The sequence below is a fragment of the Centruroides vittatus genome, unplaced genomic scaffold (assembly GCF_030686945.1).
Source record: "Centruroides vittatus isolate TY-2023 unplaced genomic scaffold, ASM3068694v2 contig_767, whole genome shotgun sequence".
Taxonomy (NCBI): Eukaryota; Metazoa; Arthropoda; class Arachnida; order Scorpiones; family Buthidae; genus Centruroides; species Centruroides vittatus.
The window spans coordinates 251,596-269,000 of record NW_027122496.1 but is presented as its reverse complement, the minus strand read 5'-3'; the positions used below and the strand labels follow the sequence as shown (position 1 = coordinate 269,000).

At 33.2% G+C, this 17,405-nt stretch overlaps 2 protein-coding genes across 3 annotated transcripts in view; both read left to right on the top strand.

Moving 5' to 3' along the window:
* The window catches only part of LOC136981569 (uncharacterized), a 451,600-nt gene that overhangs the window by 306,208 nt on the left and 127,987 nt on the right, over positions 1–17,405 (top strand). The gene's annotated exons all lie outside the window — the stretch shown is intronic.
* Positions 1–17,405, top strand: part of LOC136981534 (uncharacterized) — a 67,175-nt gene that overhangs the window by 9,589 nt on the left and 40,181 nt on the right. The window contains exons 1-2 of one of the 2 annotated variants that reach the window (XM_067277838.1): positions 3,513–3,652; positions 15,778–16,065. In XM_067277838.1, coding sequence (XP_067133939.1) covers positions 15,800–16,065 — 266 coding nt within the window. In that variant the 5' untranslated portion in view covers positions 3,513–3,652; positions 15,778–15,799. Of the gene's footprint in view, positions 1–3,512; positions 3,653–15,777; positions 16,066–17,405 lie in introns of those variants that run through there. The other variant, XM_067277839.1, reaches the window with a different exon arrangement.

Here is a 17,405-nt window from a genome sequence, read left to right as displayed (position 1 = left end):
AGCTGGGAGCATTTATATCCATCTTTCAATTAAAAGTGACCGATGAGGAGAAAAAACTTAGTTACGCAAATGCGACAGAAAATAATTATTCCGTTAGAAACAACCATAATTATATATGGCACAGCTCGAGGCAATGTGAGAATTATTAATTTAATTTACGGATAATGGAGAAAATCGTTAATCTTCCTTTGGCAAAAATGGCGTAGTCTCGGGTGTAGAGAGAGAGAGAGAAAGAGAGATGTGTTTGAGCGCGTGAGAATCGCTCTCTCCATTCATAAACTCTACCTGTAGGGGGGTGGGAAAGAAAAGAAAGATGAGACGAGATACCGCACCTCTTCCGACGGAAGTTGTCTGCAGAGATTTGCATAATAACGTGACATGCAAGAACAAACCTGATAACGTTAAAAAATCAGCACCTCCAGTTAAGTAGATGAGACTTAACGTTACGGTGTCACATCTATCTGGCGTTAATCACGCGAAAAATGAAATCTCTGACGTTTATTAACATGGAGAAGTACAGATGTTGCCGCAACTGCTCTTTTTTCCCCCACGTCTCTAGGGCTACTGTTAGACAGGTCCTTAATAAAGTGGAGCTATACAGTCGGCTGTCTTAGAGGCTGTCAACAACTTTTATCTTCTTGACTTTTATCTCATACGAGACACAATGAAACGACGTCCGTGATAACAGATGGGAGTTTTAATTGAAGATACCTTCACTCCCGATCCTCTAGCCATTGTCTCTTCACCGTTTAGTCACAATAGAAGTCTCTTTTTAACATTCCGATTCGAATTGTTCGCTCTTAACATACGATATCGATGTTGATTAAAGGAAATTTTGATTCTCTCCCCTTCACTTAGCAGGCAAAACTGTAAGGGGTGACGATAAATTCCAGGGTAAAAACCCGCAAAATTAATCTTCTACTTTCAGTTCTTGCATTGTTCTAACGTGGTGTGGCGATTAGATGAAGTTTTTAACCTACCGGATATGATAAAATGCAGAATTTGAGGTTATAAAGTCGTAAATTCTTGGCTCTAATTGCATGTTTTGCGTGCTTTATCCTGATGTTTTACATCTTTACGTATATACGCATGATAAAATACCAAAATAATTCATCTTTCAATGCAGCATTTTGTTGTTATAAAGCGAGGAAGTGGCCCACGAACGATGATGATAAAGCCACAAGAAACTAACGTAGCACATATTAATAGAGTAAGGATGATAGCGACGATGATGATAAATTAAACAGTGCAAACTATAATATGGAAAAATTAGGAAAAAATACAAGTTTACACCATAAATTATTAATTTTGCAGCGCATCTTACATGCTTAACGTGGTGCGATGATAAGTTATATAAGCTCATTGCTGATAAGATAACAGAAAAAAAAATCTGCTCCAGAATCGTAAATCAACATCTTAGTAACATATTTTGCATATTCAAACAAGGGATAAGACAATAAAACTGACGTTCGAACATAAATTAAATGCATAAAAACACCCTCCTAGTAATATATTTTTCACGTATCTTACTAATAACAGTGAGGGCTGATATATATAATTTAGTAAAAATTAACCTGTCAAACGTATTAATTATTAATAGGATAATTAGCATGTTGAAGAATTTTCGTGTTAGTCACAAAAACTATCAATTAAAAAACATTAGATTGGCATCAGAAAATAACCTGTTGAAGAATTTTATCCGCTTAAGTAAAGGGATATCTTCTCATCCATCTCACTATGGAGCAAGAGGATGAGAAGTGAGATGCGGAGGAGGAGAAAATGGTTGTTTGTTTTTGGATGTTTATGATTTGCAAAAGAAAAAATATATATAGAGAGAGAATTCTGCAGAGGAATGGTGACAATAAAGAATGCCGATGTTGGTTGCGGATATTCAAGTTGCCAGCCATCAAGAGATACAGTATAACACGACATGACTGGGCACGGTATGCGTGTAATCGTTTAGGATCGCGTGCGGCATGCGGTTACTCTACTCCCCGCCTTTCACCACTCGTTTGCTTTGACTCCGTCTGGAAACGTGATCTGAATGCCTCAGCATGTCGCCCGAGGCACGAATCGTCACTCACTGCAGCAGCAGCAACCAAATGTAGTGAAAGACCACTTTTTCGGCTTTTCAAGAGGGACCAGACTTGGCTTATCTTGTTTATCCAACATAAGGAGACGTTGCTTAACGTGCTAAACTGAATAATTGTTAGTTGTGCAACACGTTACCGGCATAAACACACCCACAAATTTGTTCTTTTCTGCTACATCATGAATGGTTCTTCGCCGTCACTCGAGGGATTCGATTTTTAGCCAGAACTCTATTTTTTTTTTTTTTTTTGGTTTCTCCTAGAGTATGAGCGAATTTGGGCGAAAAAATCCCATCGATTCCACCAATTTTTAGTGAGGAAACCCGAGAATCTCTTCTCGATCCGTGCGATTTAATTAACTCCTTTCGTACCTCTCGAACGTCCCTCTAACGAAATTTTTAAAATTAAGAGGTTTAAATCTAATTTTTGCTGCTTAAGCACTGCTTTTTTAAATCGTATTTTTGCTTATTTTATTAACTGTTAAACTTACTTACGTAGAAACATTTTATAAAGTCAATTTCTTTATGTAAGATTTTAAAAATTCCTGTGTTTGTTATCTTTATGAAAGGAAGAAAAAAATATATAACTTATAATAATTGTACTTTGGTATTTTCCTTCTTTCTAGATGTAAAAAAAAAATGTATAGAGGAGTAAAGCGATTGTATTATTTTGTCTCCGAGGCATTTTCAAATATTTATTTGATAAACAAGTTTTACAATATATATATTCGCTTTTGAGAGATAGTATTTTTATTACTCTACTTCTTACATCGATTTCTATGTTAACTAAAATAAGCTATGCTGAAATCAATTTAAGTATAATTCTACATATTCCTTTTAACAATTACATGTATTTTTATTACATATTTACCGTGTTTTAAATGTAAATTTTAACGTTGTTTAGGAGTTTTTATTCCGAGAGCTCCTCAACCGATAGATCACGAGCTATAAAGAGCGATGTTTTTTGCGTAACATAACGGTCTTCCAGCGCTAAATTGAGGTTGTAATTGTAAAAACGAACCTAAAACGGGTTAGAAAACCCCTCTTTAGTGTAAAAATAGCGATTTTCCAGCTTATTCTACGCAGCCATGGGGATGAAATTTATAAAGAGAAGGGTTGTCGGAACGGTTAGTGAATTTAAAAAAAATTTAAATCGTTCCCTTTTATCTATCTCAGAGCCTTACAATGATGTTAGACTGGGGTTTAAATCAGTTTAAAACATAAATTCGTATCGAATTCGTACACCACGCGGGTTAATAACCGTGAGGACAGAGTCATTCTTTCCTCTTGGAAGCATCGAAACTGCAATTCCTTGCGTAGGTAGCTTTGTAATTATACAGCCTCCAGCTTTATACTTTCCGTCCATCCGTCGCCTCTGTCCTCCCCCGTTCGGAGTAAGACAGACCCAACTCGAGACAATCGACCTCCCCGTGTCGAATAGGAAGCATTTCAGTGAGGAGGCTGCTAGTGTGGTGATGCTCGCTGCCACTCTTACTTCTGCACTGGGATGTAAGGAGGCGTGGTGAGGTAAAGATGGTATGTTCTCTGCCAGTGGACCATCAGGTAAGAAAATTGCAATTTTTCTCAATCTTGACACTAGATAAATGCCACATTTCAATCGTTGGTAATGACATAATGGCTCCTATATACCCCGAAAGAGTTTTTAAAAAAAAAAAATTTAAAACGTTAACTGTGCCTCTCCAAGCTAAAAAGAGGTGGAATTGTTATATTTCTGAAGAACCCCCTCCTGTAAAATTTTAATAACTAATGAGTTCAACCCTTTGCGGCTGAATAAAATGATGAGTTGGTACGTAACAGCGGGTAATTGCAGCATTTCGGTAGATAATAGCTGAGAATACCTCTCAAAAAGTGTGAAGATTTCTTAAAATTTAACCCTTTGCTATCTCACAAAATGATAATTTAATACGCAACGGTGGATAATTACCACATTCTAAAGGCATAATGGCTCAGAATATATCTTAAAAATGTAAAGAAAGGCCGTAACGATTAGGAAAATTGTGAACTCACAGGAGATATTGTCATATTTTAATTGGTTGAATATACGAAGAAAGTCTGTCCGTAACGTTTTAACCGTTCCTAGAAGAATTTAATTAAAATCGTGTATAGTTAAGAAATTACGGAGGTAAAAATAAGTTGTTGAACTGTAAAATTTTTTCGAAATTAGGAGCCCTAAAAATGGATTCTTAACTCCTTTACCATTCAAGATAACGATACGCTTTAACATCATTGCGTAGAGGGGGATATATACGTGTGCCTTCAGGTGATCCCTTCAACACTTTAATGTCAACTTTACAGTCGTGGTTAGCTTTAATCATACGGTGATTTTCCGACCAAGTAAAGATATTGTAGTCCCCCGAGGTTACGGGACCATCCATTAGAGTCTCCTTAAATACTGGGTATGCGCTGCTGCCATACTTTGAACTGCTCGATAATAGCTGTAGGTTATGCGACGGAGCATTTCTAAATGGTGGTTCCCAACTTAATTGTCTTATCGAAACAACTCTAGCAATTTCTTTGTAAGTTGCTTTAAGTGCATAGTTAGAAACTTATGATGATACCATTGCGATTGCTTCAGGTAATCGACGAGTAACGGAAAAATCATGCCGAGGATCAATTCGTATTGTAATTAACTCTTTATTATTAAGTTCTTTTTTAAGTATCCGAGCGGTTTCTCATTGATTTTCGGTGGGGGGACAGGTTGCCATACCGCGCCACACATGCCAGGTGATAAATAAAATTGAAAAATATGTATGTATTGAAAGATTCGCTCTGGCTGCTGAATACATTGTTAGAAAACCGGTAACCGCTTATTTATCTCTTCAGGACTCATTCTGTGTCGCCAGATGTCAAATAATGTTGGGAATCGTGAGTCTGCTGCAGTTTGTCACATGGAACCATTTGTCATAGTTTGTCAATAGGATAGTGATGAATGCGGTCGGTGATATGGATGAATCTTTAACATTATTTTCAAAAAAATTTAAATTTTATTAATTTAAGTTAATTAAACAAGATATAAGAGTGATAAATCTGAGAGATTTTTACACGTTACTCCTGTTTTTAATGCTTTTTTTCAGCGGGTGAGCCAAAAAAAAATGGTACAACTTTCTATCCGTTGATTACACTCCCATCGATTTTACTTAAGAAAGTTATTTTTTAAAAAGCTAATAAACTACTTTTTCTTTAATCTTCCTGAAGGATTTTTAATCCTCAGATTGAGAAGAGGAAACTGTCCTTAAAAATGATAGATGACGATATAAAGCGAATTTCCCACCCGAAAAGTTTTAGTAACAATAGATTTTAAGGGCACAACTTTTACACTAAACTCGAATTAAATCTGGAGATATTGTTTCTCGAAAACTTTTATACATTTAATGCGATAAAAAAAAACACGCCTCGCATACTTCGAAGTGTGATTTGAATAAAGCTATAACCTGGCACAGATGAGATAGGAATTGGGCACGAACGGGCATTAAGCAGCGAAGTAAGGCAAACATGGGTTTACGTTCTTGTCAACAACGTCCTCGGGGTTGGATTAGATTCACCTGTTTGTTTTCTTTTCCCAGTTAAACCTGTTTTTTGTGTGTTTTTTCTTCCGCTGACCCTCGACATATCTTGACCAATATCACACTAGAAGTAAATGTGCCATTAACAATACCGTACTGTTATCACCAGGATAACACGGGAATACAAATGTTTAAGCTCATTGTTCTTCATTTTCCATTGTTTTCCGACAATTTTTCGAGGAGAATTTTCTCAAAACTGGACCTAAATTGTTTTAGCCACAGAGTAAATTTGTGAAAGACCCCATTGAAGTGTGGTTCACATAAACTTTGTCCGAGTGCATTGTTACACTTAAGTCGCGTTGATACAATAATTTTGTATTGATAGTGATCGATTAAGTATGCCAAAGAGATTAAATATAATTAATTGAAGAAGTGGCCCACTCAACAAGTAGGTCTTTTAGCCCGAGGTGATAACAGGTGAAGTCCTTTCGTCTCAATTTCGCGCTTAGTTGAATGTATCGATCTGTATTTATGCGCCTAAACTCGAGCCGCCCACACGAGTTATTGATATAAGTTAATTTATTTCAAGTGAATCTTGAAAAAAAAAAATGGAAAGAAATTCACGAAATTTCATATGGATCTTGCAACGGACAGAAGCTGATTTAATTTATTCCAACTCTCTCTTTCAGATTGAAGATGCTGTTCTTTAGCAACAACAAGAAACAGTTTAAGTATCGATAGATTTATAAATAGAAAATTTTAACTTTTTTCATGCAAATAAGGCATAAAATTTCCTCTTTTTATATTCCTTTTGCTCTTCAATTTTTATTTTTGATCGATAATTCTTTTATTGATTCGCCAACTCCGCTTCCTTTATAACAATTCAACTGTATATATATTAAGGGCATTGCATCCGATCACCCCTATGACTTCACGTATTAAGCTAGAAAACAGTAATTTTTAATCTTTTCTTTCCTAATTTGCATATCGGAGGATGGGAACGAGATGGATAAACGTTAAAAATCACTTGATATTTCTGTTTTTTTTTTTTTGGCAAGTTTTTGTGTGTTTTTCTTTTGTTTAAGTGGTAAAGTATTGGTGGTATTAAGCATTTGTTTTTGGGTGATATAGAGAAGAGGAAAGAAGAGCATCGACATTAAAACGATTTATCAATGGCAGATCTACTGCAACCGAATGCATTAAGACTTCTGTTCACAACACAAAAAGACATTTTTCTGATCACCGGATTTGATTTTAATGTAATTTTAATGTTTTTGTCAAACGATTGCGTTATTTTTTTCAAAAAAAAACAAAAAAAATTCTATTTTTTCCCAGCCATTTTCTCCTCTTCGCCATACGAAAAATTGATGAAACAAAGAGATTTCGAATTAGCTTTTTATATAATCATAAATATGAATTTTTCAATTATTTTAATTTAGATATATAAAAAAAATAGTAATAAAAATTTTTATATTATATAATTTCCAATTTACTTAGTCTTTTTTTTTAAATTTAATTTAATTATATTTGAATTTACGTTTATTGAAATGAAATTTTAGGCGAGGAAAGAGCATTAATTTAAAAAATTTCGTAAAATTTATGAAAGATTTTCAAAGATTTAAAATATTTTAGTCTCAAACACTTATGTTGTGTAAAGTAACTTTAAAAATTATATTTTTTGAGGATTTACACATCAGTTAAACAAGCTGTAGGGTCTCACTCTATGGTACTTCATGCTGTTAAATAGAGCTTCGGTGTATAAAGGTTTCCTAGTATAATACTGCAGTTTAGAGCCTCACACAAACGTCAGATTTGAATAGTTTTAGAACCTCATTTCATAAGGTACAGTTTAAAATTTCACGCTATAAAAATAGCACGATAATAACGCAATTTAGAGACTTGCCAAAGGCTGAAGTTGTGATATAAAAGTACAAATTAGAGCCTCACGTTATGAAGGTATTTTAGTGCCTCACTCTATACATAAAAGAGAGCGTACATAAAGGTACAGTGCATTTTAAATAAGGATCTAGTCTACTGCCTTACACTTTTAAATTTATTATTTAGTAGAGGGAAGAGCCTCGCCTGTTATGTGTTACGGCTTAAAGCCCCAACTGATTTAAAGATGAGCTTAAAAAAATCTAAGTTCAGAGTTCAAATTTATATTTGAGACTCTAAATTAAACAAGTATGGGTCTATGTATAAGCTAGTTTAATTGCAATTCTGTCGTATGTACTGTACATATCACCTTTATCAATTTCTTACCATTGATGAAGTATGATTACTGAATGTACAACTCCGTGATTTTTTCCAATGTCTTCGCCTGTAGAAGGGAAAAAACAGACAAAATAAATGCGTAGATGTGGAAAGTTTACAATTTTTCTTATACAGAACTTTGTCGAGACAACCGAAAATATGGTAGTGGTGAAAATTTCCTTACTTGACCGCTTCATCGATTTTTGGTCTTAAGAGACGCCAAAAATTATTGATTTCACATTTATGTCGTCACCCCCTTACTGGCCGATAATGAAATTACGTAAAGGAAAAGTACACAAATAAAAAGGAACACGAAAAAATCCCTCAAATATAATACGAATATCCAGACCCATTCTCAATATAATCATAACAATCGACGGTTTGCAAACAGTCGATTCTGCAACTAAGGTGTGTTATACCGAATTGGAAGGTAGAAAAAGAAGTAATACAACAGGGTAATCAGCAGTTTTCGTACTTACTCACCTCAAACTTCATCTTCGATCACTTATTACAGAAGCTAACCTACGTTGGAAATACCAAAATGCCACTTATTCTCTATGGAAAAAATCATTTTCTTCTGTCAAAACGTAATATATAATTTTAATTTTATCATTAAATTAAAATTATTATTTATAACCCCCTTCAGCTATTGTTACTGACCCATATTAATTCTGCATGTTTAACTTCTGGATGGCTTGCTACGCTATTGACTCCAGCATGTACATATATAAATGTCTAGTAATTAATGATTTTGCTATTGTTTTCTACATGTCTGTAGTTAGTTAATGAGAACGAGATGAATTACAGTAAATGATAAATTACAGAATAATTTGTATAATATCTAAATGAATAGAATCTGGCTCTGAATGACCCGCGTATTGCATATGAATTTTTTTTTGTTTTGTTTTTTACTCTTTTATGTTGGCCAGTGGCTTGGATATAAATGAGTTAGATGCTGCTAACCTTTTCGAACCCTTCTAGGGCATCTAATGCACCCGTCCATCAGTGCTTTCTCCAAATATCCCCACACCATCATTCATAAGGGAGCGGGCAAACCTGATGGCTAGCTAACAATGGAGGTCACTTGGGAGGTTCTCGTCATTAATCACAGAAGTCGTTAAGATAAGAAGGTGAAATCAACGTATGGGTCTTTATTTCTCTTTCCTTTTCGTGTCTTATTGCTTACGGTAATCCAAAATTCTGGACTTGTCTCCATTAAGTCTTGTTTCTATACTTTCCAACCCCCCTTGTCTCTCTGTTCAGTTGTTGATTTCCCAGTTAAATCTACAGGTTTATGTATTTTTTAAAGGTTTTTCATTATTTAAAACTTGTAATTTTACTATCTTTACTATTTAACCATCTTTAAAACAAAGTTTTAAACTTGTTTAAATAGTAAAGATGGTGAAATTACTCATCCATACCCGTCATCTTTTATGCATGTAACTGTAAAATTTTAAATTTCTTTTCTACTTTTGTTTCTTTCATACATTATTAAATTATTCTTTTTTTTTCTTGCTTTCAGAATATTAAAATAATAAAAAATATATAGTTAAAAAAAGTAATTTTTAAGTAGAATTACTCGCATTCTCTGTTTAAAAATAGCGATTTATCTCGATCTTCACCTTTTCCTAAGCTTGTTTTTCTTTTTATAAATAGGAAATGTTTGATATTTAATTAAATAATAAGGTTTTTAGACCTTAAGAAGCACGAAATAATCTAAAGATGAGCATATTTTGATTATTAAAACAAATTCGCTTGTTTTCTAATTAAGATACCCCCCCTATTCAGACACTAAAACATCCTCTTAGGGATAAGTAAATAAGGGTAAATTCACTAGTACATCAGAATAAGGCTATTTGAATAGGGATAATTTAATTAAAACGCATTAATACGTGGATAAGGATAGTGTTGGAAGTTATAATTATCCGAATAAGAGTATCGTTGCTAAGAAATAAAATTCTGAAGCTTTTAATCTGTAAAAAAAAAGCTAATAGAAATTTATTTTAAAATGTGTAAACAGCTCTTAAAACGTTTCACTCGACTCCATTAAAATTATCTTAAAAGAACATCAGAAAAACGTATAAAAATAAAATAATTTAAGTAATAAAGGAAGAAAAAATTTAATTAAATTTCGTAGATTTTAATCGTCAAATTAAATTATCAAAATTTTTATCTTCTTTACAAGAAATGCAAAATTCCAAATTATCGACGTTAAAGATTTTTATTTTGGCATCCTTCATCCTTATAAATTGATTTACTCAAGAAGAAGAAAGAAAAAATTCGCTTAACACAATTTAAATAGGGCAAGAAATATTTTAGAATTAACCCCGGAACTTTATATTTTATCAATTTATCAACAGAACAATAAAACTGATTTGGTCATAAACTTTTAATTATGAAGGAAATTTTCTATCAAAACTTTTATTGCCTTTAGGCCAATCTATCTCGAATGTTTGGCAAAATTCCCAAAGTAAAGATATATAACATTTTCTCCAGTTTTCAAAAATCCTGACGATAAAACACATCTCAACCTAGATCATTAATCGAAAAATTTCCAAGGAAAGGAAGGGAAGAGGAAGAAAAAAAGGAAAAGGATCGTAAGAAGCAGCAGAAAGAGCAGGAGGATGAAGAGTATGATAGGAAACATTAACAAGGCCTATATTAATAAATTTATTACAAATTATAAGTTTTAGACACACCTTTTAATTTTAAAAGGTCAAAGATATATATAGACATTCCAGTTTTCAAAGATCCGACGATAAAACACAGCTCAACATACATCATAAATCGAAAAATTTCTCAGAAAGGAGTAGGAAGTGAGGAGGAGAAAATGAGAAGCAAGGGGATAAAGAGGAACGTCAGCGTAAGCAGGGAGAAGGACCAGGACCCTCACCTTCGCAAATAAATAAATTAAGAGGAACAAAGTAACAATACCTAAGAGTTTATTTTCTAGTGTTTATATCCAGAATGTTACAGGTGTGACTCTAGCACATTCCACTTATCGGTTCTAGTTACGCTACCGAGGAAGAGAAGCATATGATGCGAGAAGTCCAAGTAAGTTCGAAACGTGAAAAATATATTTCTGTGAAATGATATCTCCAGGACGTTATATTATTCGAAAATCTGAAGATAAAAGCCATTTCAATCTAGATCATTAATCGAAAAATTTCTTAGAAAAGGAAAGGGATACCTGAAAAAAAGAAAGGATCATCAGAAGCAGTAAGAGGAGCAGGAGGAGAAAAATGGGATGCAAAAAGTTAACAAGATCTATATTGATAAAGTTATTACAAATTACAAGTTTACGTTGTAAAGACACTTTTAGGTTCAGAAGATCAAACGATAAGGTTAACGAGTTAGGCCGTAGAGTTTGCAACGGTTTACGCAAACTATCCAATTAATTTATCACCTTACAGATTAATTGACACGAGGACATGACATCTATTTCCGTAACGACCGAGTTCGATAAGAATCCGTAGTACTTCTAGACAAATTCTACTCGTTTATGCAACTTATCAAGAAAAATGATGTCTTGTGAATCTCGGCAAAGATAACTCCTTCCATTAATATCCATCACCACAGGTTTCCATCTGTTACGCACACACATACAAACACACACATAGTTCGACCCCTGTTTGGGGGAGGGGGAGTTTGTAACTGAGTACAAGGTGCATTTGTGAATATCATGAGTTAAGAATCCAATATCAGTTTAATGACGTTTTCATTGTCTTTCGTTGACAGGGAGGTGGCGGTTATTAGTTGTCGCAAATTACAGTCTGTTACGTGACTGTCGCTAAATAATGATTATCTTCATGCTCCATTCCATTAGTCAATCCACTTTCATTTACTTCCGACATGACACGATACCAGCAACAGGTTCTTTAACAACTAACAAGAATTATCTCTTACATAAACCTTGCTGAATCTTTGATCAAAGTATGCTTAATACCCGATAGATGATCAAAAATTTATCATCATCTCCCTGGGGATAAATATGTTGTGTCTCTTGGGATGCCTTTCAACGTTTTCAGCTCTACAAAGAAGGCAAAATAAAGATCTTACACCAAATTTCGGTTTATTTTTTTACATTTTATTGGCCTATCTTAAATTCTTTTTCAATTAATCATTTGTTTGTATTATTATTATTATTATTCGATAGAGTGAATTTAATACGATTTTACAAGAAAAATATTAGAAATTCGATAGTTTTAAAGGCTTTTTCTAGATTTAAGTTAAAAATCTAAGAATTTAAAATTTAATGTTTACTTTAAAAGAAATAATCCCATAATTTCTTTTAAAATTTTTCATTAGATTCCACGTAATTTAAGGAAAAGGGAAGGGAAATTCCTTAAATTATTGAATTAAAAAATGATTCTTTAAACGAAAACTTCGCGAAAACCTAAAAAAAAGTTCTTTAAATATCAATTTTTAATGTCTTTAAAGGAAGGGAATTAAAGAAAATTCCCTCGATCATCGAATTTTTCTTGCTGTTTTTTCTTAATGAGTAAAATATCCAACTAATTTCATCCCTCAGAAATTTCAGGCGGGGAAAAAAACGGGAAAAAATCGATTAAATCAATAAATTTTCATTAGATATTTTATTAAACATGTAATAAAGAAAATCAAGATTAAAGAAAAACAAAATAGATCGATTTTTTTCCATTTAATCTTCATCAACTCCATTGAAACGTTTGCATTTTTAAAGGTTTATGTATGAGTAAAATTTTAAAGTTTATATATATATAGTGAAATGATAAATTATTTTTTTCGATAGATAAAAATAATAATAATAATAATAATAATAAAAAAGAAGAAGAGGAGAAAAAATCGAAAATTTCTATCCAGCTTCAATACATTGAAGCAAAGGCACAGGATCCATAACAATAATTCACAGAATGACAAACTGTACCCAACTAAATGCGTGTCTACCGACTGTTAAAATTGCTATTTCTCACAATCTATTTGCTACTCTGTGTCAAATGTACCTATAATACGGCAATAAGTACGTGATATATTTTAAGTTACGGTAATAATTTCTAAAGAAAATTCTTTCCAACTATTCAAAGACATCAAAAACTTGATCAGGAGGAGGAGAAGAATATATATATATTTTTTTTTCTTTCATAAACTTAAAAATATTCAAATAATTGTTAAAATTTGTGGTAAATTTTTCCATTTATTGTTATTTTTATCGTTATTTATTATTATTTTATCGGTGTTTTTATCTAAAATGTTATTTTCAATGCGTAGGTACTTCATGGTTATATTCATCTTCGTTTTGTGTTTTCTTTCTTCTTCTTCTTCTTCTTTTTTTTAATAATAAGCGAATATTTCCTGAAGCTATCCATTCATTGATCTGTCTTCTTCTCTTTTATCCATCCAGTTATTTACGTGTCGAAACGATTTTTGTTTTATTACCAACGAACCATCCCTCTAGAGAACAAACTTGGGGTCTTTCCATTGCGGTCTTCGATAATTATCAGAAAGAAGCTACATAAATCTACAAAGGATTTTATTTTATTTTATTTTTCTGCCATAAAATATACAATTTCTTACAAGTCACTAGAAATTTTTGACAAATTATCCAAATTTATTCTTCTAGAATTTCTTTTTTTTTTATCCGTTTTCTTCCAACTCCTCGAAGAGTTACCGTCGGAGATGAATTTATACATTTTTCTACAATATTTTTCTGTGTTTACGAGGTTCTATTTTGTAGAAAAGTTAATTTATTTTTACTTAAAACATTCCTTTAAATATATAAAAAATTTTTATGGGGGGTTCTAGAGCCGTTTTGACGTAATCGTGCTTCAATTACTTCATCAATTTTTATCGTAATTAAACTGAAATGTATTTTGTTTTTTATTTTTTGTTATTAGTTCCAATATATTTTTTTGTTGTTCTGTAGAGCGATAAGGTAAAAAAAAATTACATTTTTTCCCTCTTTTATGATGTTCAATAAGCTTAATCAAAACTGGTTGATGTCACGACATTTCAAAAGCAATATTTACAAACCAGCTTGATATCACGAAGCTACAATGATGTAACCTGTTTTTACTTTCCTCCTCCCTTTCTTCTAGGTTTTCTACTCTCGTTTTTTTTTGAAATTTGTAACAAAGGAGGATCAACGAATTCTGTCCCCCTCTTCTTAAATTGAATTACATTGGCCTAGAAAAGCTTAATAATAAATAAGAAAGAAGATCGTTGGTGGAGCCGAAGAAACGAGTTATTGTCTCACGGAGCCACGAAAGTAAAGAAGAAAAACAGAAAATTACTAATGATCTATTTAGGAGGGATAAAATTCGATATTTTTTCTCGAAAATATACAGGAAAAAGAAAAAAGAAAAATCCTTTATTAACCTTAATAGAGGAAAGAAATCTTTTTAAATGGTTTCTAACAAATTGTGGTTCTGTGGGTTTACTTGTCAGTTGACATCTCGTTCTTATATGTGGTATGATCTAACAAGAACACAAATGGCGTCCGACATTTCGCGGGTCATAAGGTGAAAAGGGAGAGTCCAACTTTCATCTACGAATCCATTAATCACCAAGAAGGGGGGTGGAAAAGACGTCATTGGCGACTCACGAGATTATTTTCTTTCTGACATGGGCAGACAACCATGCTGCGTTAAACACCAAAGATGGTGTTTATGATGCAATGAAGGATTTCTGAGCGTTTTTTCCATGTTTTTTCCCTCTCCCCTTTCTCTGTTTCTCTTCCTTTCACTCAATTCTCTCCTCCTTCTCCTCTCTGAGGAATTTGAAAGATGCGGTATGCATTTCTGGTAGCAACAAGTGCCGAGTTTCCGAATGTAACGTGTCACATACGAAATTTAAGAGTCACAAATAACTTCTGTAATCTCTGCAGAATATAAAACTATCCCAACAATTTAGAAGTTAAGAAGTGTTTTGTTTTAGAGTATAAAACACTGAAAGTTTCGACGATTTTTGTATATTTTCAGTTGAAAAATCTGAAGATTAAAACTGGAAGAAAGAAAGATCTTCATCAATCATTGTTGGATAATATTTACAAAAGTCCACATTACCCAAAGATAAAAGTGATTTTAACTTAGTAAAGCCAGGTATTGTAGTTTCTATTTGAAAACAGGATTCGATTTTTAGCGAACCGTTGACAAGTCGACATGATTGATTGACTCGGTGAAGTTAGTTTGCAGGGGGCAAGAAAAGAGGGTGAAAGTAGTTGTGACATGGAGGGTGTCTTCCAAAAATCGACAAGACTACCCCTAGCATTGACACAACTGCTTTCATCGGCTTTGTGTGTAAACATTCCATCTGTATCGACGTCAGTAACAGATTTAAAAGATCGTGATTTTTTGATTCATTGTGATGAAAATCGGATTTGATCACGCTCTGTAAACGATTTATAGAAGGACTCGACGATTCCTCTTCTCTTCCTTTTTTTATGGGAAAAATTAAATGTTTACAAATGTTTTTGTCACTTTTCTACGAACGAAACGTAAAAACGATAATCGTTATAGTTATGGGAAGAAAAACTGTTAAATAAGTTTAAATACTTCTTACATAATCTCATTTAAATTCAAATTAACCAATAAGAGTAACAAGTAATTCAAATTAACCAATAAAACTTGTCATGTAATTCAAATGAACCAATAAAACGGCATCTATCGGCGATAGGTATTTTTCGAATTTGAATTAGCCAATAAAACGGTTATAAAATTTGAATTCGCCAATAATGTCATCGCGTGTTATTACGCATATATTTTAAAAATTTAAATAAACCAATAAAGGACGTAACGAAGTTAATTAAACGCTTTTTTGAAAATTTAAATCGACCAATAGCGTGTCAGTTTGACAAAAACTATCAAAATAATGATATTTTGATAAATTTTAAGTGAATTTGTGAATTTTAGAGAATAATCTTATCTGAATTTTTAGGTGAGGAGTGGTAGAAGGTGAGATGACAGAGCAAGAACTGCCAGAAGTCGAGGAGCACTGCGATTGTCCGGGACCTCCAGCTCCCCCTCAGTTCATGGTGCCCCCGCCTCCTCCACCTCCGGCCCTCCAGGCATGCAGAGCGGGGGATACCACTACACATCACTACTGCCATTTAGAACCAGTGGGGGCTGAATATACCCAAGCGGCATTTCCGTCTTTGCCAATCATCGCTGTTTGTTCGTCTGTTGTGTTGGTTGCTGTCCTCGTCGCGTCGTTTCTCATCTGGAAGTAAGTAGACTTTTCTGTCGTCTCTATCCTGCTAGTAGGCAGGGAAGTTATTTTTTTTATATCAGAGATTGTGAAATCACAGTTCGTGTTATATTCCACAGAGATAGAATAACATGGAATATTTACAGAAGCTATAGTTGGCTTTAGTATAGAGCAACTCTAGAATTTTATTCCTTTCATAAGACTGCAACCATTTTGAATTTTTATTCCGCTTCTTCTTTATTCAGTACAAGTATCTCAGATGTGTACCGTGATCAATTCTCTTCGGTTCTTTCTGTAATGTTTTTGCATACGTTTTATCGCGATAATTTTAATTCAAATTCAAATCAGTCAATGAACGTATTAATAAATTTAAATTTACCAATAAAAAGTGGCCTATCTTCATGTACACGTATGTCATTCATATTATACAATGAAATCGATATTAAATTTAAATTAACCAATAACGTGATTGTATCTTGTTACGTAATTCAAATAAACCAATAGAAGGCGTTTCATCGTATTGAATCGTTTTTTGTAAATTTAAATGAACCAATAGCGAATTGAATAACGTAAAAAAAGGTGTATTAGCTTTCTAGCAGTAACGAACCGACTGATACTCGAATATTATTATAGATTTATTTTAAAGTTAAATATTTACTTCTTTGAATTACGATTACATATTCAATATTATCGATTTCTTTCGAGGTTAATAATAACTACAACAGCACGAGATGATAAGCGAAGAAGATCTTGTTCTTGAAGGGATGTTTTTCTTTATGGGGGAAGATTGAATAATTTCGTCAAGTTAATCAAAATAAAAGTTGTAACGTCTCAATTTTTGTATCGGATTTGTAATTTTCTCTTCCACTTCTCCGATCAACGTTCGAATTTTATAAGTGGGGGTGATTATTCTCAACCATTGCTAGTCATCTGATGGTATTGACCACACGGTATATCAACACTAAACACATTTTGACCACCCACCAGGCTTTACAGGTGTTTCTTCCCGGTTTGGTTGGTAGGCAGGTGGTGGTGATAGGTCACATTCCTCACATGACTGCAATTATCCCTTGGGAAACACCACTTATGATGCGTCTAACCGACTAGGCCGTGTTGTTAGTGAGGACTTATATCAGTAGATCGCGTAGTTTAGCAGCTTAATTACTTTATTTACCCCCTCTCTTCTGCTTAAACGGTAAAGTAATTTATTAATAATCAGTAAGTTTCCTCTTACTGGGACTACGAATAATTTTTTTTCCTCTTTTAATATTCTGGAGAATCGAATTTCAGATCGATCTAGAATTCCCATTCGAGACATTAAAAAAATATTTTTAATTAATTCGATATTCATAGAGTTA